Consider the following 24100-nt stretch of genomic DNA (forward strand, 5'->3'; position numbering starts at 1 on the left):
AGAAAAACAAAACACATTCTGAATTTAAACCCTGTAGGAATTCTAATAGAGTCCTGCTATAAACCTTCCAAAAATTAATTTATAGATGTGACATTGCAAACAGACCTTTAACTAGAGCAGCACTGCCAAGTGCTGATATAATTAAGTGGTCTGTTTAAATGGCATAAATTAAATTAAGCCACATGAGTACCTTAAGACCTGAGTAAACTAAAGCCGAGATGAGGAATTTAAACAGCATGATCTGATAGCTGTTTACATACGGCTTCCCAAGCCACTTGCTTCCTTACTCTTTTGCTTCCATCGAGAGTTCCAATTCCTTCTACTCTGGTGGCTAGGGCTGGTGAAAAAGCTACACAGTAACTGCCTGGTATGCCAAATCTTGTTGAATCTCTCTTAAAAAAAAAAAGAGAGCAGCTACCAAGCTTAAAGAAGCTCATCAGCATTCATATCCATTACATACTACTCGACTACCAAGGCGTTTACCAATACCACATGCAGTGTCTTGATGACTAAACTCGGGGTGTAAGGTAATTTGTGCATTGCTTATAAGAACACAAAATTGATGTTGTGTTTATAAGGTGTGCCAGCGTGTGTTCAAAAGCATTTAATGTGTCCTAGCACGCATTCAGAAAAGCACCTGTGCAGTAACCCTGATGCTTCTGCAGATACCGACAGCCCAGTGCAGCATTCGTGGGCAGCAGAGTAGGACGCAGGTCAGTTACTACCATAGGTTCCTCTCCAGATCCTTTTCTACCGGACCAGTTTCTTGTTTTATGCTTCCGTTGTCTATGAAGTTGAAGCCAAACTACGTAGATGGTTGGTCAACATCTATGTTTCCAGAGAACTTGTGGGAAATTTTAAAGAGTTATTATTTTACATGAAGGCATCTCAGTAGCAACCTGAGAGGACAGAGCAAATAATGGATAAAATAACTTTTAAATGTAACTACAAATGTAGGTTATGGATTTTCAGTGATATATCCAGATAAGGAAAAAGAATGGATTTTTTTTTTTATCCAGGAGTACTGAAGCATTTTAAGTACTGAAGCGTTTTTCCCTAATATTTGCCTGAAGGCTTATATCTTTCACAGTTATTGTTTGAACTTGTTTTGCAGCCAGTATTCTCTCAAGAGGAGAGTTCTCATAATACTGCTATCCCTGTGTAACACTTCTGTGACATTCTAATAGTCACATTACAAAATAATAATTCAGGAAATACTCTTCCCAAATGTAAGAGCCAATTAATATCATTATTGAAACAAACAAAAGGGAAAGACAAAGCAAAAAGGCTGCTTCTCTTTCTTTAGGATTTACAAAGATAGGTTTTTTCTTCTCTGAATCCTTCTGCTTAAGAAGGAAAAATAAAAATCATAATAATGAATCACTACCGTAGCATTGTATTTCTTCCTTTATTTGTGTAGGATGAATATCTAGTGTTTTCTGCTTTGTGAAGCTGTTCTGTCTCTGAGTTCCTTGGAGTCCTCAAGGAATTTTTTTTTTATCTTCCCTGTTTTAAACAAATGCTATTACTAATTAGCGGAAGTGCTGAAGATGCTGACATTTGTTTCTTGCCCTCTCCCAGGAGCGCCTCATTTGTATGAGGAACAGAAGATTTTTTTCAAAACTTCTCTGTTGGCTTTTCGTTCAGGGAGGGGCATGGCCCTTTGCACCTCAACTTGAAAAATTCTAAAAAGTGTTGCAGCACTTTTTAGTGTCTGACTTTATAGTCATGCTTGTGCCTAAGCCCTTGCTTTGTGCAGGGACTGGAGAGCTTTTGGTGGTGATTGAGAGAAATCAGAATTAAAGCACTGCTCGGCACCCATCCTGGTTCTCTCATTAGTCTTTTGACATCTTTTCCTCCAAAGCAGAGATGACATAAATGGTGAAGAGCTTTTTAATTATCATTTTAAATCATGCACTTAGATATTATTTAAATGAACTCACTTTAAAGAAAGAAGAGTTTAAGGAAAAAAAATTTATTTGTACCTTGTCCTGGGCAAAGTTGTCTCAGACTGGTTTACCTCCCTCAGGTTTTCAGTTGCTCAGAATTTAGGCTTGATTTGTTCTCCTCCTTGGGATCTGTTGATCTAAGGGGGTTTGTGACTAAAGCCATCATGAAGACTTCTCAGGAGGCTGTGCTTCAGGTTATTCTGATTTTTTTTTTTTTCAGGTTATTCAGGTTTTTCTGAATTCTAATGGTAATGCTAAAGGTGCAGGAAATTCACCCCAGGTGCTGTGTCTTCCTTGTCTATTCCATCCAAGTTACTGTGAACTTGGAGGACCCTGTCATCAGGCCCTGCAAAACTCATCTCGCACAAGTTAGAGAAAAGCCATGAGATCAGTGCCAACACAGTCTGGTTGCTAATGCCTTGTCAGTGGGACTGAGAATCTCACTTGCTTTGCCTCTGCAAGACTGTGAATCTCAGATTTTTCCAGTGAAAGACATGAGTGGAAAAGATTTTCTACTTTCACCTGGTAGTGAGGAGGGCAAATGCTGGAAACGTGTCTTCAACAAAACAACTCTCTTCTGTGGGCATTTCAGTGCTGATCATCCTCCCCATGAAGAATGTTGGAAAACCAAGATATGTCATTAATTATCTTTGTTATCGCTACAGCTTTTTGGACACAAGCCTGTGCTAGCAATCAGGAAGCCTAGGCAGTCCTGATACTCTCGGAGCTTGTTCTGGCTGCCCTGGAGAATTTAACAGCCAAATATATTCCCTCTAAAAAGTCCTTGGGGATGTTGAAACACATACAGAATACATGTCATTGTCTGCTCATTCTTGACAATATTATGTAATTTTGGTTTAATCTTGGTAAATTGTAGAAAACCGTTTGCTTTAGGAAGAGCTTGTAAGCCCTTGTGGGAGGAAAGGAGCAGCAGAAATGTAACATGAACATCCGCACAGGCTTTCAAACTTTCAGAGATTTTCAAGCAGAAAAAAATCAAACCCAGGTTTTGTTTATTAAGAGTGCATTGGAGCACTTTCTGTGTCTCATTTTACTGTATTTTTGTCTGTAACCATTTTTTCCCCAAATGTACTGCTTTTATGATGTCCATCAGTATCAGGTTTGTGCTTCTTGTCCTCATTTTTATATCATTTGTTTTTCTTTGTAGCTTGCACCAGGTGCCATTCCTGTAGGTATTGGGTATATTGTTCATAAAACTACTTTTTGCTTTAATTGCCTGATTTATTTGTTTATTTCTCCCTGTCCTCCTCCTTTTTCTCTGTCCTGTCGGTGTTTGAGACTGGGACTGTCACTTGTTTTATGAAGCCTGCAAAGAGCCCTTTAAACACATTGGACCAAATTCATTTAGGGCATAAAGTTGTACTGTGATTACGCTGTGATTGCTTTATGTTCGTTAAATAATTATAAGTCTTTATAGAAATCTTAAGTATTACAGAAAGTATTTCTTTAATTTAAGAAGTACCTACTAGTCAGTTTGAAGTATGTAGACCATATTAGGTTTGAACTGTGTGCTTGAAATGGTCCTTGCAGGTTGCACGTATACTCTTTTGTGTGGATTCTGATAGTTTTCTACTTAAAATTATGTGCTAAACAATTTATGAGAGACAAGCTAGTCTATGTAACCCAGTAATGTAGTCAGAAATCACAATGCTTAAGTCCAGGCCCCAAAATAAAATAACAGCTTAAAAAAGTAAAGTATTGGAAATAGTGTTGGCAACAAAGATGGATTGTTTCCCACAATTGTATTCTGTCACAGATTCTGCCACATAAAATGTTCGCAGTTAAGTCAAGCAGACTTTCTTTCAGCATAAAATGTGATAAAAATGGAAAAGCCTAACAAGGCCAAGATTAAGCAATAAATTGCTTTGTAGGTCTGACATGCATGGAAGGTAGTAGAAATAGGCATTGATTGCAGTAAAGGCAATTTAATTTACACATTAGGATAAAATTTCTAATACAAGAATAGCTAAGGAATAGGATAGATTACTTTGGGAGTGTATGGGATCTCCATCATTGGTTTTTCTCAAGAACAAATTAGGAAAAAAATACTGTTTATTAGTGTTAAAAATGGCATGACAAGCAAGAACTGTAACAACTAATCAGGGTTTTTGTAAATCAAATTTTTTACTGACTTCGTAGTGTCTACAAAGTGAACAATTATTGGCAATTACCTTCTGTAATTTTTCATGGAAAAAGAGATTTCCATTTGCATTGCTAGCCGTAAAATGAATTTTAATTTTACTGAAAGTTGGCATAGTTGCAGCAAAGCTTTAGGCAATAGGAAACCACTCATGTGGAACACTTTGATATTTCTTTCACGTAGCTTTCAGAAACTGAAATAGTTTCTCATTTATATGGTATAATCTTAGCCTTCCAAAACGTGTGCTTTAGAGTATTGTGGATTGCTAAAATAAGTTTCTGTTTCTCCTTCTGCTGTACTAATCTGTCCTTGTAGTTGTTGATTATGACACTTAGTGCATGTTAGAGTTAGCTGAAGTGTTTATGCCTGCTGTGCTGTAGGGACTGGTGAACTTGCCAGTGGTCTGTTTTCTTTTTTTAATTATGTAGGAATGACAGTAGCGACAGGGTAGGAGTTAGCATTTGGGATTCAGGTTGAGAAAATGTTCAGAGAAAGAATATAATGCTACTTTTGGGGATATTTGTTGAATTCAGCTATTTCTGACTGCTTTGTGTGTCCTGTCCTGTATGGGGTGGGTTCTGTAGAATTATGTTGGAAAGAGCTGGTAAAAATACTTTGGAAGTTATGCCTTGTGCGGCCACTGGATTTTTTGTTATGTTTTATTCATGGTACTATTCCTCTGATTCCTCATGTCCACGTTACTTGGGGCAGTTCAAAACAGTTTTGATAGGACTCGTCTCCTAGCCTTTTGTGTTTTGCCTGATCACATCTGCATTAATCTTTTGTAACCTTGCTTCATATAACAGAAATAAACTAAATAACTGATGACCGAGAGTAGCCCATTAAGTCAGGTTAAATTACACAGATTACATACAAGGACACAGAAATGTTTGTTGGAATCCAGTTAGGTGGTAGAAGGTAATGTAGTTTATTTTAAAATATAACTGTAATGCAGAGTGACCCTTGGAGTCTAGTCAGTTTAATAACTCAATAGCATCTTTAAAGAGATGTGTGAAGATGTTGAGGTATTTCATCGTGTTCGCAGTTCATGCTTCTGTCATTTCAACAACACAGACATCCCAGAAACGTGCCTTAATTTATGAGGCTTTTCAGAACCATGAGGACGTAGAGAGTTTAAACACCTTTTTTGCCGGCTCTGTGCTGGCATCCAGCAGACTGCAGGGTAAGAACCAAGGATAGGAAGTCCATTTTGCAGCTTTGTATCCATCTGGTAAGTTCACACTGGAAGGAACTGGCTTGAGGTTCTGGACTTCCATTAATCTCCTCTATTCCCTGTGCAATACAGTAATAACTTCTGATTCTGTCTGTGGCAGAAACATTCCTCCCCCTTTCTGCTAGCTGAGATTCCATTTGCCTCCAAATTAATTTCAGTCTTTGTCCCCAGGGAACATTTCATTTTTCTTCCCCCTATTCTTATAATCTGCCAACCATGTTAGGAGAGAGGATGGAAATTGAAGGATGAGTTCCTGAGTGGCTGCTCAGGATATCTCATGAGGCTTTGCCCTCTCTTTATGTTGTTGCGTGGTTTTGCACGCAGCATTAAAACTGCAGCACCGCTCTTGGTGCTTGCCCAGTTGTACATGGAGCCATCCAGACCTGAAATCCATTTTCCCAGCAGGCTACCTAGGGAAGTCATGAGTAACAAATTTACAATGCCGTGATTTGCCTTTTTTTTTTTTTTTGCTTTCCCTCTTTACCTTAAAATATTACTTTCTATCGAACATTATACCACAGTTGCTTTACTATGGTTTTCACCTCATGAATGAGAGATTTATAATTCTGCATCAATATATTTTGATTCGTTTTGAGACATAAAGAAGATCTCTGAACAGCATCTATTTAGCAATATGCTTCAACCCATGATTATCTTTTTTCATTGCACCAACCCAACTGTTTTATTGCTCCATTAATCAAGATAAGTTTTGGTTTTAATGTGGTTGAAGACAAATGCTTGAATCTGGTTTCTTATATTGGTAAGGTATATTTGGCTTAATTATTGTTTTAATGAAAAAAACCATCATATAAAACTAGCAGGTACAGGTATTTGTTTACCATTGGGTTTACTTACTCTATAGGTTAAAGTGTATTTTTAATGCATTCTCCATCAAGAGGATTAGATTTTTAGATCAGCGGTGTTATTTTTATGGGGTGGGTTTGTGGTTTTTGGTTGTTTTTTGTTTTTTGTTTTTTTTTTTTTTTTTTTTTTTTTTTTTTTTTACAGTTTTGTAGATCCATTTAGTCACAGTATTTGTACTTTCTGCTTATTTAGTTTTCAACTAAAACAAGCTTTTGCTTTGAATAATTGGAAACTTAATGGTATATATGAATTTATAATAAAATGCTGCTTTTTTTTAATATTGTTTAAAGACCAAGGATCCCCAGCTCCATCTCTTTCTGAACGATTACAATACATTTTTCACTGTGACTCAGAGTGGCATCACCCGCTACCTCACCCTGCTGCAGCCTGTCGACAGAGAAACCCAGCAGCTTTACACCTTCTCGGTAAGCTAAATGCACTGGAAGGCACATCAGGCCTTGTTCAGCGCAAATGCTGAAAAATCATTAGCTATAACAGCGTTGTAGATTATTGAAATGGTACAGAAGAAGAAAAACAGTGAAGGATGAGCAGCAGCACTAGCGGCGGGGGGGAGGAGTTGATAATTGGAGTAGTGTGCTCTTCCAAAATGCATGTGCTTGGTTTGGCAGCAACATTTTAGATCCCCTACCAGCATCATCTCCGTGGTCTCGGGCATGTATCCTGCTCCTCACCACCCTCCCATGACAAAGTCTGACTCTTTTCTTTTATATCCAGCATGGCCTTTGAGGCCACTTTTGCCTTTTTCTTTTCTCGGCCCTTGAGCTAGGAATGTGACACCTGTAGTGGCCTTTCTGCTTTATTTTAGTACAAAATGGAAAAGTAGGCTAACATAAACCACAGCCAGCAGTATTTAAAAAAAGGAAAAAAACCCAAAGCTTAAATGGACTTAATAGTCCCTCAGGCATTTCCCAGTCTGTGAGTAAACATCTTAACAATCCTAAAGCAGTCTGCAAATGTGTTGTAGGGAAACCCTGTTCTTCTGCAGGGTTTCCCAATCAATCCCTCTGTATTTTCTGTCCGGTTAGTATGTGAAAGGAGAGCTCAGATTTTCTCTATGGAGTAAGAAGGCCTCTAACTCTTTTAAGTCCCACCTTAAAATGCTGTCTTTGAGGTTTAACATATGTGTAGCACGTCCTGTGTATGGCCATGCCCAGGTGAGACTTGCAGTGTTAGACAGGGTTGTGAGCTGTTCTGGCCAGGCCCTGCTCCTTGAGGGTGTTCAGCACAGCTGGGGACGGATTCTGCTCTTCCAGCCATGGGCTGCAGCTCAGATCCCAGCCTCAACCTGGGAAACAGTTATTCCCCTCTCATTTCTCCTGCTGATCTGACAAGGTATGTTTTAAAGGTGGTGTTTCATTTTGCTTTTGCCCTGAATCTTGCACACTGCAGGCTCAAGCTCAGCTGCAGCCTCCTGTAATTGTAAGTGCAGACAAAAATGAAATATTGAAATGCTGATTTTTAATTGTCATACTGTATTTTCTCATAGGTGGAATTGTATTAAGAACACACCATTAAAATATGTTCCTGTTCTGCTTTTTTTTTTTTTTTTTTTTTTATCTTGAAGATGACAGCTTCTGATGGTGTACAGGAGAGTGTCCCAGTGACAGTCAATATCCTGGTGATTGATGCAAATGATAATTCCCCAGCGTTCTCCAATATATCATACAATGTCAAGATTTATACAGATATGAGGCCTGGGGAAGGCGTTATAAAGGTAATTTCAGGTCTTTTTATTAGCTTTGTTAACTCAGTTTTTGTTAGCAGTAGATGGGCTTGTTAATACAAATTGGAAATGCACTGAAAACAGCTACAAATGAAGTTTCTGTATCTCCATCCACTTCATTAGTTATGTAGCTATTAAACAGTTGCTAATACTATATGATAGGCTCGTCTTATATGTATAGCTGCAGTCCAGCTGTTTCATCTGAAGTTTTACAAAACCTTCTCATCTGAAAAATCTCAAAAGAAAAAATTATTATCCTGTATTAGCGGGATATTGAAATAAAACATTTGGGGAGAACAGATAAACAGTTCAGTAGAACACAACCAGAAATGTTTTACCATGTCATAAAACCTTTTGGTTTTTACAGAACCCTAAGTTATTCGTTTGTAGAGCAAATGAGCAGTGAAAAATGGGTTGAACACGGGCCCAGAGAGAGAAGCAGTTTTAATTAAAGTTTACAAGCACTGATTTATGTTTCAGTGTAGACTGGAGGTGAATTGTGGTTGCACTGAAGTTAATGTAAAAAAGGCTTTTTTGTGCGGTAATTCTTCTAAGATCTCAGCCATGTTCCTGAGTGCTTCCAGTCTAGATGGATGAGAAGACAAGATGCTGTTAGTAGAGGTCGGCATTCAAGGGTGGTAGAAGGCAGTGGGAGTATTGGGGGAAAAAAAATTCATCAGCCAACTTCAGTAGTAAAATACCATTTTCTGAAATATAATCAGGAATTAAGCATTTGAAGGTAGCAGTGATTTAACAGTATTAGGAGAGAGGTCAGTGTCTGTTCTGGCCTATGCTCTACTTGGGCTGTATTGACTTGCCACGTTTGCTATCTTTGTTAATATTATTCTTGTCTTTTCATCAGTCTGGGCTCAAGTGCTTAAAAAGCATCAGTGAGAGCCATGGGGACGTTTTCAGCAAGATCTGAGGGAAAGATAAAAGTTTTAAACATAATAAAGTTCCTTCAAGCTATGCACAAGGCTGTGTGGAAAAAAAAATAATAAAAAGAGACCACATATTGTTGTCCTGAATGAGCAAAAGGCAGGTAGAGCTCAGGAGCTTTGCGTAGGGTTTGACATCAGGAGCTGTATTTACAACATCTCGTAAACTTCCAACTCCCTGTATAAACATGTGGATTTTGTGAGTACAATACATTCACTTGATATTTAAGGTACAGACATACATACAGTGCTGAAAAAATTTAAAATCAAGGGTTTTTTCCCAAAGCAAAAGCACTCTAGTCCAAAAAGAAATCATTAGGGTTGTCGCAGGGCCTTTGTTGTGCAGGGCATCAGGCAAAGTAGTGTGCTATGGATTTGAAGTATCTGAGTATCTGTATGTTTTTTCCCTATTAAAGGTGCATGTGCCAGGAAACGTGAGGCAGAAGATGTTGCTATAAATGAGATTGCAGCATGTGTGAAAAGAATGGTTGCAATACCCACAGTTGGCCTTAAGGATGCTCTGAGCTGCCCGAGTTGTGTTTATGATACTTGGGATGAAGTAGAGCAGCTATTGTGCTTTTCTAAAACAGCTGCAATGCTAAAGTACTTCTGTGTTCAAAGGGAACATGCTGTTCTAAGGGTTATACTTTCTGGTGATTCTACTGCGAATATTTTCAGAACCTGGAGGCGTGCAAAGAGCAGTACAAATTCCTTAGTAAATTGTTCCTTCTGGGAGAAAGCAAGAGGGCAGCTCTGCCACCTGCGTTAGCCTGTGCCACCACTAGCTTAGCAGAGACACAAGTTACTTCTTTGTGAGCAGGTTTGGTCTGAGCAACTATTATGTTCCCGTTCCTCCACTGCTCATCACAGCAGTTACCTTTGCCTCCCCACGCTGACATTGCATAACTGCCTGTATGAAAAGCATCGATTAGATCAATGCAATTATGCAGATTAGAAACACTGCAAGGATGAGAAAGAGTAAGGGCAGAAATGGTAAGAAGAAGAGTTTAGATGTGAATATTGTGCAGAGCATTTGAACTTAGCTAATGCCTGAAGTAGATCTGGAACAGGTCCCTTTTCTAGACTGACACTGTGAAGGTGGAAATGAGCAGTGGGAAGGTCAGGTCTTAAACTTGCCTTTGCTAAAAATTAAAATTATTTTGGGAAAAAAGGGGGTTGAGAGTGAGGGGTTTTTCCCCTATTCCACACTTCTGTCTGCAAGGTCAACACGTGGTTACTTTCAGACTATGATCTTATAATGTGGCCTAGAAGTGGAGGGTAGAAAATTCTGGCTGTTTGGGGAGTGGAGTGGTTTTTCAACTAATCTGACATTGCCAGATGATCAGGGTTTATAAACAAACTGACATAAAAAAAACCTAAGTCATCTTAAGATTTCTGTGTACTGTGATAATGCCAGTAATAATGATTTCAGGCTGTTAGGGTATATGGGAAGTTGCTCGCCTTGTTATTTTGCCCAGGCTGCAGGCACCAAGTCTTTCATTCAGTGTTATGGGAGTGTGAGAAATGGGATTTGTGTTGTGGACTTACGAGTAGCCACCGAGTCTGTGGTGCTACAAATAGCCATGGGTTTCCATAGGCCAGGAAGGTGGGCATGTGCTGCCAAATCACTGTTTGTTTCTGCTTTATAAATACCTTCTCAAATGGAAAACAGATTTTTTTTTTTTTTTTTTTTGGACTGCTAATACAGTGATTTTGATGACATAATTAGCTTGTTCTCTGTATATGGAATAAACTCATCTTGTAACTCTACCTCATCATTGGTTTAAGAATCATTTGAGATTCTCTGTTGTGAGATGATGATCAGCTTTGATAGTTCCCAGTGGAAAATGACCCAGGTCAGATATGATTAGTCTATAAAAACCATTTTCTCTAATCAGAGAAAGTAGGTTAGAGAAAGAGCACTGACCTCAGTGAATCTGTACAATCTCATAATCGTTTACACATAAGCACTAGCTTGCACTTAACTCTCTACTCAGACTTATTTTCAGAGATCAAGAAAATATTTCTCTTGTAAAGCATGTCACCTTTCTACAAAAATGTGAATTTCTGCATAGCAATGTAAGTGCTCTCATGTAGTTGCCACTTTGATTTTATTATCCTGAGGGTAATAAGAGATTAAGATTATTTTTTTTCTTTTTTCTGCTGAGTGCACTTGCATGAAAATGTACAAGTAACCCCAGTTTGTACCTGCTTGTTGTCCCATTTTGTGGGATATTATTTTGATTTTACTCCTGGGAAAAAACCCCAAACATATTAGTTAACAGTTTGGATTGTGTTTGCTGTCTGGGACGCTCTTAAAAAAAAAAGTAGAATAAAAAGTCCTTAGGCTCTGCTTGAAAATAACCACAAATAGGAGGGGAAAAAAAAAAAAATCTATTACAAATTAAATTCAATTCCCCCCCCCCCCCCCCCGGGGGGTTAAAGCAAGGCATTTCCCCTCTTTATTTCCCTTCTTTCCCTGTTGCCTTTAAGAGAAGTCAGCAAAACAGTGGAAACAAATTTGTGTGCTACTGAGTTGTATTGGTTTCATCTGGGAGCCTGGTGGTGGTGGGTTAGCTACCTTTTGCCTTCCAGTTGTATGTGTTAGCTGCAGCTTCACATGGCTGCTCGTGTATTTTTTAGAAAGTTGGTGGGTACCGTGATAGAGGAGCTTGCCCCCTTTATAGGAGTGACCTCCCTCCACTTTCTGAGGATACAGAGTGGAACATGAAATCTCTGCTCCCTGACTTCTTGTGCAGGAGCTATGGCAATACCATCGGGGTGTTGAAAACAGAATTGGTTTGGGAAGTTTTTATTTCAGTTGTCTACTCTGAGTACTTGTGAGATTGTTTGAGGCCTTGGTTGAGGAGAGTATTTTCTCACTAAAGTTTAAATGTCTGTATATTCTGTCCCTTTCAGCTTGAGAATTTCTTATCTGATTTTTTCCTTCTGCTTTTATAGGTGTTTTATTGTGCTCTCTGAGAGAGACAATAGCTGATAGAGAAATCTGTCATTTAAAACATTTAAATGTGTGGTAAATAATAATAATCACTAGAAAGACTGATTAATACTGAGTGGGTTAAAGTACTTAATTCCATCTTTTTTTATATTACTATAATTTTGCTGTCCTGTTTTCTACTTTTCTATTAGTACTTTCTTCCTATGATTCAGGTATTTAAACTAGTTACGCATTGATGTTTAGAGTATTCAGCAGCAATGTAGTAATATTTCACGTGAGTAATTTAAATCCACTCTGTTTCTTTAGACATCTCTCATTTCTATATACAGCATAAACTATGCAGCACACAGAGAATATTGAGCAAGAAAATGAGAGAGCTGAGAAGGGACAGAGGATGACAAAAACCATTTTCCACCCAAATCTTTGTATAAATTTGCCTGAAGATCAAAGATTTCTTTTTGGCCCATGAAGAGATTTCATGTATGTTCTCTTTACAGGAAAACTCCTGAACTGGCCTTAAAAGTTATATGCTGATCTTATTCTGCTTTAAATTTATGAAACCAAAATAACCTATTTTAATTTTTCTGTGTGTCTTAATTTCTACCTCATTTCCTATTGCAGAGGTATAACCTGCATTCAAGGGTTTTTTTGTAAGAACAATTAAATAACTCTGTGATTGAAAATGGAAAATAAGCTATGCAGTGGCTTAGTGCATTACCTGTTCATCTTGTGCAAGCTGAAACAATTCTGCCCAAGATCACCAGTGCAAGTTAATTTGGAAGTCCTGCCCCAGATCCTGGTTATGCAGAGCACTTCATACATCGTGGCATAAACGGCCATAGTGCTGAAGGTCAGAAATGAAAGCAAGAACATAAGACATGGTAAAATTGCAGGCAGTAAAGTTTCTGTCACTTATCTCTTGCTCACAGTAGAATTAGTCTTGAGCAGTAACAGTACTTTCAGTTGTACATGGGGACAAATTTTATTTAGAGCCATTAAATAAATACCTTCCCTGGGACTGTTTTGCTGTTACCTCAAAGGCGGCTTCTCAGAGCTGGATCACTTTTGTCTCTTTTAAACTGTTTCTTTTCATTCCCTGCACATGTGCCTCAAGACATCCTTGCATATGGACACATACTAAATTGTGTATTAGACACACGTGTGGGTATTTGCAGCTTGGCATGCGCTCCTGGTTTACAGCTCTGAAACTTGCATCTCACTATAAAGCTGGAGAACAATTTAGAGGAAATCTTTGTAAAAGTCATCTCCATGTTTGTATTTCTCAGTAAATGTACCTGTATACTCAAGTAAAAATAATGGATAGAGACTTAATGAAATGTCTGAAGAAGATACTGAAAAAGTATTTTGACCTATTCTGCTAGTGTTACATTTAGTTGGCTCAAGTTCAGGAATATCTCCATCACAGTCCTGTTCGCCCCTGACACATAGAAACTCATTACTGCTTTTCCTAGTGCAACTAATGGCCGAGTTGTACTGCTGAGTCCTTGAAGGATGAGGAGGGTTGCCGTCTAAGTTCTGGCAGCGCAGTGTTTTTCACTGGTGTGCTCCTTGGGAGAGCAACTCTACTGTCTCCTTGACGCTGTCATACAACATAAATGTGTCCCGATTGTGGCTCTGGAGCCTTGTACTCTCTTGACTGGAACACTCATTTCAAGGACAGCCGTTGGGAGGCGAACCAGCATGACTCACAGTTTCTGCAGGATTTGCTTTAGATCAGTACAAGTCAGACCACCTTTGGTGAACATGTAATCTGTTGAAAAATGTAGGGCTACTGGAAAGGTTGGTAATCGCTTTATCTGTTCGGGGCAAGGTCACTAGAAGCGTTGCTGTGGAAAGGTTGCAGGTCAAATGTTGAAGCTCAGTTTCCACCAAGTATAAAGCGAGTCTGAACAGAACTTATGTAGTGACCAAGAATGTGTCTTTGTAAGCTCTAAGGCCGCCATTGTAAGTCTCCTTTTCCTTCCAAGAAAATCAATTTTTGCTGCAGCAGAATATGCACCTATTTTGCAAACCTTTCAAAACATTAAATGTTAATGTAGTGATGCTGATTCTGCTGGATGCAAAAAGTTTCTTAGGAAAGCAAAATAAATCTTGTTTTGTACGTCTTTCTGTATATTTTGGACCGTGTTTCTCAAATCTTGTTAACTATGAAGCTCTATCGGTCTGGGACAGCTGGAGATGGAATTTATAGAACCATATATTATGGCAGCTGTTAAACTTAATTCTATTTAATTTGGGTTTTGATTCCTGGTTTTGCCCCCAAAATGTTATTCAAATCACTTATCTTTTCAAGCATTCAGTATTTGTAAGTTTAATTAACCTTATTAATCTATGTATTTGTGTAGTCAATTAATTTCCTTTTTCATGTCGTCACAGTAAAAACTGGCCGTGTTCCAAATCCTGTCATTAAGTACTTAGGACCTTGTATTTTGCATAAAGCCTTTATTTATCTTTTTGTGTGTATTACTTTTGAAGTTCAGTAGAGAAGGTTATTACAGCACTTTTCTTAACTATGTCACTTAGTTTTATAGTTAACTTTTTGGGAGGTTAATGAACACATCCAGTTGTGTATAGAAACTATAGGATGAATGATTAAAGAAACGGAGTTTGTGAGGGGTTTATGCTCCGAACCCTAGGAAGGTGGACAAAGCCTGTTTTATGTGCTGAGTTTTGGTGTGTTGAGACTGACCACTGCAAGTTAATATATTGGTATATCAGGACATCATATGGGTGGAATGCAAAGCACGTTCCAAAAGTGCAGTCTTTGTCAGAATTTCAAAAGAAGGTAAAGAATGAGATAGATGTGTTCTCAGAAAATAACACATGGATATTAGTTTGGTTTTTAAACTTCTAAGAGGAGGTGATCTCTATCATGATTTGTTGAGGTATTTCAAATGTTTATCCTATGTTCAATATACATTATGTCTCAAAATATTATAGGAGGATGAAATGAGATGATTTGCTCATTCTAGTGCAACAGTGATCAGTTTGCATTGTTGGAGGGACGCATGTATGACAAAAAAAATTCAAATTAAATCAGTTTAGGTAAATTAAATACTTTTGTGTTGGAAACTTGCTTTGGATCACCGTGCTTTGTGTGAAAGAAGCAAAACACTGATTACTTCAGGAGAAGAGTAACTAGACTAACATGCTTTTCAGTTGATGAATACTGTGTGCGACCTATTCCATGTTAAAAATAGTTGGTCCTCCATAAAGTAGCACAGTCCCTAGCAGCAGTAATAGCTTGCACTCCTAACAAAGGTGGTAAACCCCACTTTTGCTAATACACCTAAATCACTTATCTTTTAGCGTTCCAGATAATTTATTCTGTTTAAGCTATTGTGGGCTTAGTTCTTGGTTTTGAGCAAGTTTTTGACTTTTTACATGAAATTTCATATTTCACTGAGCCTATGCGCAGAAGGAATTGAGATTATCCTATAAGGCAGCTAGATCCCTGAGTTTTTCACGTACTCCCCTTGGTGTTTAGTGTTGTATGCAAGTGTGATTAACTTGGATATTACAGCTTTGGGTTTTACTCTTCATCTCCCTTCCTGTTCTTAGTTGCAAGGTTCGGTTTCTGCTCTTACAGGTCTTTAGCTATCCTTGGGCAAAGGTGGTTTGAAAGCTGTAGGTAGTGCTCTGAAAGGCTGTGACCTGCTGAAGGCTGAGTGTGATGCTATGTTGATTAATAGATTACGTTATATCTTAATGTAGCGGAGACTTCAATGAGTCCCTCTACCTGTCTGCAATGCTGTCAACTTTGAGAGTGTCACAGGGATGAAAAAAGGGTGTCCAGCAGGCAGACATTTAGCCTGCTGTGTTGGCTGGCTCTGGCTGAGATAATGTCTGTTGATCCTGCTGTTGGCTTCGCAGTCAGCGCTAAGGTTTTGTGTCATCGTGTGTTACCCTTAAATCCTGGACTTGCAATCTTATGTGCAATGGTGCCCACTGGCCTGAATGTTTGTGTCCAGAAAGCAAAAGCAGATAAGCCCGGAGAGACCTTTCAAGAAGCTACATGTCTATTCTTTTATTTTTCATCCTCCCTTTAGGACCCCTGCAGGGAATCATTTCTAAGGCTGGCATTTCTTATTGCTTTGTATATCCCAGGGGGGTCTGCTGCTGTACCTGCTGGTGCCCCTTGCCATTTCCCACCTTGAACTGCTCAGCTGCAGCTGGGAGCAGCAGGAGCCTGTTGTGCTATCATTCCCTGTCATTTCCACTCCACCGCTGTTGGTACCGGACAGCTGGGTGCACAGACAGCGCTGCCACCACCAGCTGCGGCTGTGGCCTCCTAGATGTTCAAGTACTGCTCGGACCGCTTTATGTCATCTCACGCGCTGTTTGAGGTAATACATAGTCATACAAAATTAAGAGCCAGCTGAGAAACCACTGTGTGTATCAGCAAAAATAACCCCTATGGGATGAAGAAATTCACCTTAGAAAGTCCAGAGGTACTGGCGTAGTTTAGTGGTGCTTTGGTGACTCAACCCTAAATGTAACAGAACACTCTGCTCCGTTTTGTTTTCTGAATATGGTGATAGTTAAGGCAAAGTTTTAATCGTAGTAATACAAGTCAAGTGATAGGTTCTGTGAGCAGTTTGCTGTGTAATTATGTGTCATATATAGAGTAACACAAGTTATTCTACATATGGGTAACGGAAGAGGAGAGGTGAAGGGGCTTAGCTAGGGCATGGGGCTGTCAGCTGGCATGACTGAGGCATGGATGCATATTTCTGACTTAGAGTAGGGGTCTGATTTGAAATCTCAGATTGTTAGTTATTTGCTTTATGGTGCGGCAGACAGTGTGACTTGTACTTGACACTTGGCGAAAAGCAAACAAATACAATTACTGAGCTGTATTTTCTGTCTGTGTGTGTAACTGATTTAGCATGGCGCACTACAGAAGTGGAATAAACCTGTTGTCGTTCCCAGGGGCACGATAAGAACCCCCTCATTTCATTACGTTCATCATTATAATTTGGGTCTAAAAATTTAGGCCTTAGATTTTTCTCATGCTCAGAATCAAAATTGTACAATTATAGAGAAGAAATGCTACAGGCGAGAGTAATCACAGCCCCAGCAGATGGTAGCAGTAGAGGCAACAATGTACAGAAGTACGTGCTCAGTTGCATTTATCACAGAGCTCTGAGATTGCCCCTGCAAGCACAGCCTTTCAGGTAGGTGGTGGCATGTTGCCATGTGAAATGGGCCTTCCATGTCTGTGATGTGCGTGGTTGTCTTTCCTACCTGTGTATCCATTTGGGAACAGCTGCCATTTCCCTTCCACTTGGCTTCCTTTACGGTACATGCAAACGTGAGTAATACATTGTTCTCCAGTTCCACACAATGAGGGCATGTAATGCAAGACCTGGATATTAGAATTTCTGGCAGTAACAAGGCTGTCATTCTGAAGAGTGTAGAGAGGGATGGGAACTTGCAGTAATTAAATACGAGCCTCTTGTTACCTTTGCAACACAATAAGTATCTTCTTCCCCCCTCCCCCCTTTATAGGAAGTGTTATAAATTCCATTCCACAGAGAGTAAACTTGGTCTTAATTAGTTTTCTTAATTTGTATCTTAAAATAATTTGTGCACAATCTTAGGTAAGCAGGTTTTCCTCTGCCTCATGATGTTTTTACGCCTGTTATCCTTCATTTAAATTGTATCCTTGTTGTACAGTAATTAGAAATTACTGCATATGTTACAGGTGTTCAAATTTCCCCTCTACTTCCTCTACCCCTACTGAGTTGCCTTACAAAAAACTATTAAACTGCAACACTGAACCATGTGTGCTGACATTCTGGTTTTGAATTGCAGCTCACCGCTGTAGATGCGGACGAGGGACCCAATGGACAGATAGTATATGAAATTTTGGCTGGGGATCAGGGAGACTTCATCATCAATGACCGAACAGGCCTTATCACCATTGCTCCAGGAGTTGTATTGTCAGTGGGGCGATCCTATGCTCTCACTGTCAAAGCATCTGATAGTGCTCCTCCTGCGCAGAGAAGGTAATTCATCTTATAATGAAACTCATTTTCTAATCAGTGCTTAGCAGCGTGTAAGAAGTGTGGCACACCCTTATGTCTATAACTCTGCACTGGAATACAATTCAATGTGTTCTGTTTGGTGTAAGGATCACATTTTGGAAAAGTGTCATGTTAGAAGTCTTTTACTTTTTGTTCCTTATTTATATGTTCCTTACAGTACGCAGTTTTCATTATTTCATTTGCCTGTAAAAGTTCACATGTTGTGCTGTCATTGTGCATGCCCATTTGTTAAGAGAAACTGAAGTGAAAGGATGTAAGGAAGAAAAAGGGAGATGCTTTTTGTTCAGAATACAGATTGCTGTGGTGCAGAAAGGATCAGAAATAGTCTGGTTGCTGCACTGGAGACCTCTTCAGGTATAGGGTGTGCAAGGTTGTCCAGACTTGGCGTGCTGTGGACATACTTGACAGGCTGTGCCAATGGTGAGCACTGCCCGCACTAAGACCTAAATTCTCACTGGCAGAATTATTTCTGTTTTCCACCAGCTGATAAAGAAGAGCAGCCTGCAAATTTAGTATGGTTAGACTAGGATGCTCTCATGTTAAAAAAAAAATAAAAATAAAGGTATCAAGTCCTACTTACCTGCTTCTTTTGTGTTCTGCATATGCCGATTGTACACAAATGTCATTTCATGAAGGTGCGTGTGGGGTGGTGCATAAAAGTAGCTCTCATGTTCTGGGCCTGGTATTGGTAATTTGACAACCTCATTGTCCAAAGAGGATGACAGAGAGGAACAGTAGTTTCCAGCATTTAAATCTCCCACAACCTTTTCTCTTTTCCTCAAATGGGGAATGTAAGAAGGAAAGATAACACAAAAGTGGAATTTCACTCATTGGCTTTTCTGCAGGACCTGCTGCTTCTATGATGTTTCCCAGAAAGCAGCTCCTACTGTTGTGCACATATTTTATGATTACATTTTCCAATCACTGAAGTATTTGGATTGTTAGATTGTTCATAAAACTAATATCTGGTAACAGTCTTCTGCTTGAATTTTCTTCTCCTTTCCCTCTTGCTTGCTTTCTTGATAAGCCCTCTCTTAAGGTAGCTGATAGTGGGCTGTTAGTAGTGCTGAGGAGAAGATTGTGGACTATTATGCACTTATTTTTGTGTAGTACTAGCATAGTATTAAAGTGGAGGACAAAAATCAATAATGCCACTTCGGAGAGCTTCAGAATCCAGTTGTGTGGCCCCAGCAACAGTAGCCTGTACAATACAGCTTTGATTGCTATCAGCTTCTTTTGTGTTTGAGAAATCTTTATATTGCCTAAAAATATATACGCCTGATGAGGTATGTTGGGAGCATGTACTTCCTCCTCTGAAAATGTCTTTATTGCAGTAATCTTCAAAAGTGGAAAAGCTCTCCTTTCTTGTCCTTTCTGCTTGTCTCCCATTTTATGGAATTACAGCATGTAAGTTGTTTCATAGCTTTTAATGTGTGTTCAAAAAACCACTCCATCTGAGCAGTATTCCCAAAGCTGGGGTGGGTGGCCCTGGAGCCAGCCTGGCCTTTACCTGATGTGTATTTGGGGCCCAGAGCTGTTTTTTCCTGTGTCTGTGAAGGTTGAAAAAATCAGGGGGAGGGTCACTGGAGCTTCAGCGAGGTGCTGTGGAGAACGAACTGGGACAGCTCTTATTGTCTGGTAAGGGACATTTGGATAAAGAGATTTCCCTGTTTCCCTGATGTTCTTTCTGTAAGGCTGGAAAACCAGAAAAGAGCTGGTGGTGCTTGAAGCAGCCTCTTGTCATTTTACACATAGAAAAGCCAGGGAACGCTCATGTAAGCTACGGCTCCGAGGTCTTTAAGACTGTCCTTTTGCATCTCCTTAGTTGCTTCCTTCTGGCTGGGAGGTGGTTAGTGTCTCGCAGTTGGGGTTGTATGAACTTCTTGCTCCTTCTAATGCAAAGTTGTCACATTGTGTTAGGTGGTTCACGTTGCCTTGCTGGAGGCAGTAACCTGTATTTGAGACTTCTAGGAATGGGCTAGGTCTAGCCAGCCATTACATACCTGTGCAGGCAGGAAGGTGCATGCCCTGTAAAATAAATGAAGAACAGATTTTGATGTAATTTCAAATATTAAGCATTTTTTCCCAAATATGGATTCTGCTGCAGGACACACTAGGCTAACTGTAGTCATGTGAACTGGCTGGCTTTCAGTTATCCCCTTGCTTATGCACAAAGCAAGACCAAACTACTAAACCTGGTTCAGGATCTGTAGCTCTGTAGCCTTTGTAAGCACAAATTTAAATTGAAAAGCTTTCTTTTTTGTGGTGAAGCTTTTTTGTGTAGTATGACATACTAAATTCTTGCCAGGTGACTGTGCATAAAACTTTTTTCTTTTTAGTATTATTAAAGTTTCTATCATTCATGTAAGTTATTGAGGTATATTTCAGTACACTTAAGTACTTTAAGTATATTTAAGTTTATACAAAGTATTAAAGTTTAATGATGTTTAGTTTTTTAGAACTCAAGTTATTGTTAAGCATATAGTGATTAGCAGTCTCTATTATTGAAAAAAAGTGAGAACAACATTTGTAAAACCCAACAATTTCATTTCAGACCTTAGCCTTCTCACCATTGACCTCAGATTCCTGTACAGTGGAAGCATGTCACTCAGTGGTAACAGCAGTCTGCCAGATCAAGTCCAACCTAGAAATTCCCTGGTCATGAGATTATTATTTCACATAGTGGAAAAATACTCTTTCCCTTTGACTTGAATATGCAGAGATTGTTTGGCCAAAGATATATTGGTCCACATGTATATAAATACATTCATTATACGTGATATAGTATCATTGTATGTGGTAAGCGCATAGTTAAAGCAGAGACAGGGACATAATCTCAGTGGCCTGTTGACCATGCTTTCCTTGCATTACCATTTAGCTGGAGTAGTGTAAAAGCTGTATTTCCATGCTTGTGTGAGTTTGTATGCACTATTCAGTTCCTGATCTCTGTTCTGTTCTCAGTGTATTCAGTGTCCCTGCAGTGTTAAAACACCAGCTGCAGTTGTTGGAAGGCTCAGTTCTCTCTCCTTTCCTTTCCGATGCCAAAATAGATTTGACCAGCCAGTTAAATGAGCTGTATATAACACACACAAAACAAATGGTTTAAAATTGCAAAGCGTTAATCAAAAACAGTTTGGAAATGAAAAAAGTAGCCGTTGAATATTATAGTGCTTTTCTTTTGCAGACTACTCGTGCTTTACTTCTGTGATCTTATTGTAAAGATTTGAAGAAAAGTTGTTTACTATTGTGGTGAACAGAAACTTTTTTTTGTTGGGGTTTTTTTGGAGCTTGATAGACAATAAATCAGCTTGGGTATTATTAAGATGTAGCAGGATCAGGAAAAAAATGATACAGAACAATATATTTTATTAAAAACTCAGCAGTGGAAGAAAAATGCACACTAAACCGCAACTGTTTGGATGCATATATCATACAGCAGCTATCCCAAGAAAATATGCAGTCCCAGTACTCAAGTGGTATTTGTCTGCTAATTCATTGTGTCTGTTGTTGCGCATTTGGTGATGGTATTTTTTTTTTTTGCTTCAACAGTGTAAGTGTGGAACATCAATTCAGAAAGATTAGTGGGATATGAGGGAGTATTTTAAAATAGACAAGAAGACAGGAAACTCACTGTAGTTTATAACAGGTAATCTACGCTGAATGGTTGACTTTAGTTGTAATTGTCTAACTTCCCCTGTGATTACATGGGTTTTGTTTATATCCATTGAGTCAGTAATCTGCAAATTCAGCTTCTTAAATACCCAAAGGATGTGATAGATGGGAACGGTCTATCATTCACCAGTGCATTTCAGTGCAAGTTATGCACTTGTTTAAAGTTTGATTACATCAAATAAGGACCTGGCTATTATGTTCGAAGCAGTAGGATCCTCGTCTCCTGTATTTGTAGATGGATGCGAATCCGGCACTTGCTCCAGAGAGACATGGCTGTCGCAAGGCAACATCTGCAGCATCACTGTACTTGGGGAGCTCAGGATTACCCTGGACTAGCTGGTAGCCAGGGTTTCGGGGCACAGGTGGATGTTTGCTAGGCTGTCATGACATGGCTAGCGGTGGAGCAGTTGAACATTTAAGGCTTGTTAGAGTCAACTTGTATACATTGTTAATGTATCGGTGGTGGGTTGACCTTGGCCAGCTGCTAGTACCCTCCCAGCTGCTCTCTCACTCCCCCTCCTCAACAAGACCAAGGAGAAAATAAAGTGAGAAAGCTCGTGGGTTGAGGTAAAGACAGGGGGTCACTTACCAATTACCATCACAGGCATAACAGACTTGACTTGGGGAAAATTAATTTAACTTATTGCCAATTAAAATGGGTTTAGATGGTGAGCAATAAAGACAAAAACTAAACCAACAACTTCCACCAACTCCCCTTTTTTCCCGTGCTCAACTTCACTCCTTCATTCCCAGCTCCTTTACCTCTAAGCGGCGCAGGGGATGGGGAGTGGGAGTTACGGTCAGTCCACAACAGCCCCTCTCTGCCGTTCCTTCCTCCCCACACCTTTCCTTGCCCCACCATGGTCTCCTTACAGGCCGCAGGGGAGTCTCTGCTTCGGCGCCTGGAGCGCCTCCTCCTCCTCCTCCTCCTGCCTTGCTGGTCACAAAGCTGTTCCTCACACTTTTTTTCCTCATTGATTCCTCTTCTTTCCGGCATTTTCCCCTTTCTTAAATCCGTTTCCCCAGAGGCGCCACCAGCAGGGCTGAGGGGCTCAGCTGTGACTGGCCATGGGGCTGCTGGAACCGGCCGGAACCGGCTGTGCCCGCCCTGCGGCAGCCCCGGCTTCTCCTCACAGAGACCCCTCAGCCTCAGCTGCTGCCCCTGGGCACGGGCACTCTGTGCAATACAACTGACGAGCATGTCTGTCTCCTGTTCGAAGCAGGCAGCAGCAAAGCAGCTCTCAGTACGTGCTCCAAACGGGCCAAAACACGTGGCTGAGCTGTGAAAGGTGGGACGCACCGGGTAGGGTTTAATCCCTTCCTCATGGGCTGTGGGCTGCGTGTGTGGAGGTACCCGCGGGGACAGAGCTCCTTCTGTGGCAGTTAACCTACTGATGGCGTTTGTCTTTCTGGACGGGGGCTTTGATGGTTCGTTATCTTGGAGCACGGTCAGCATGCTGCGTGGCACAGCCCCTAAATGCAGCTATCTGTCATGGTGTTGCAGCGATGGTCTGCACAGCTCCGATCAGTGGAGCGGAGTTATAAAACCTGCTGGCAAAGGGCAGCAGGAAACATCTGTAACGCAGTGGTGACTGTGCTTGGTCAGAAACGTGTACAGCTAATTAATAACATTGATCAGTGATGTGTCATTTTGGTGTTTAATGAACTCTATCTGTTAACACAGAAGCTGTTTCAACTATAAGATACCTGGTAATTTCTGGTAGGAGTCTCTAAAAATGCTCTGAGTTTGGTAGCCCTGCAAGAAGCAGCTAATTGTGTGTTCATGTTTTCCTTTTGTATCCCCCCTCCCCCGCAAAAAAAAAAAACCAAAAAACAAACAAAAAAACCCCCACCCAACCCACAATGGGGACGAATCCCTTTGTCCTGAAGCAGTTTCTTTCCTGCAGCCCTAAAGCCTGAGATTTACCAACTTTGTCAAAGGGCTTATGGGGAGGAAATAAGCGCTTGTAGTGTAACACTTGCTCTTCTCAGGATTTTGTTCAGGGGCAGAGGTACTGTTTTAACATACAGGAGAGAAGGCAGATGGGATAACTGAGCAAAGATGCAAAAGAAAGGTCCCTTTAAGCCAGATTTTTAAATCTCTCTTTTAACTTCAGGGAGACTTTTGGCTCCCTTTCTCAATTTGGAGCAGTTGAATAGCAAATGTACCTAGAGCATGCTCTTTGCAGGGTCTGTACTGTCAGTGTTCCCACAAGAGCCCTCAGCTTGCAAACTGTAATGCTGTTTGCACTATATTCGGGTTTGTGTTCAGTGCAGTTGAAGGGTTTGCCATATTTCCTTGGTGGGTTTTGTAGTCTCGTGTATTGCCATGGCTCACTAGCCTGAAGTGGGCTTGGGTTTGTTTGTGTGAACCACAATATTGATGCAGTCTCTTATAGAGTGGTGCACATCAGTCTTCTCCCAGCATTATCCTCTCCATCAACATTTTCTGTTCCCTCTCTCCCAGAGAAGGGTAGCAAACTGAACAACAGCAGGGATGCTCCAGGG

General features: G+C 40.1%; 1 protein-coding gene across 11 annotated transcripts in view; it reads left to right on the top strand.

Annotated features, from left to right (window-relative positions):
* PCDH15 (protocadherin related 15) overlaps nt 1-24100 on the top strand; it is an 858619-nt gene that overhangs the window by 660009 nt on the left and 174510 nt on the right. For 8 of the 11 annotated variants that reach the window (XM_049810540.1, XM_049810547.1, XM_049810543.1 and 5 more), the window contains 4 exons: nt 3118-3138; nt 6499-6633; nt 7794-7943; nt 17688-17881. In XM_049810540.1, the coding sequence (XP_049666497.1) occupies nt 3118-3138; nt 6499-6633; nt 7794-7943; nt 17688-17881 (500 nt within the window). The remainder of the gene's footprint in view (nt 1-3117; nt 3139-6498; nt 6634-7793; nt 7944-17687; nt 17882-24100) is intronic. The other 3 variants (XM_049810552.1, XM_049810548.1, XM_049810549.1) reach the window with 1 other exon arrangement.

This window comes from Accipiter gentilis, chromosome 9, assembly GCF_929443795.1.
Source record: "Accipiter gentilis chromosome 9, bAccGen1.1, whole genome shotgun sequence".
NCBI classification, from domain to species: domain Eukaryota; kingdom Metazoa; phylum Chordata; class Aves; order Accipitriformes; family Accipitridae; genus Astur; species Astur gentilis.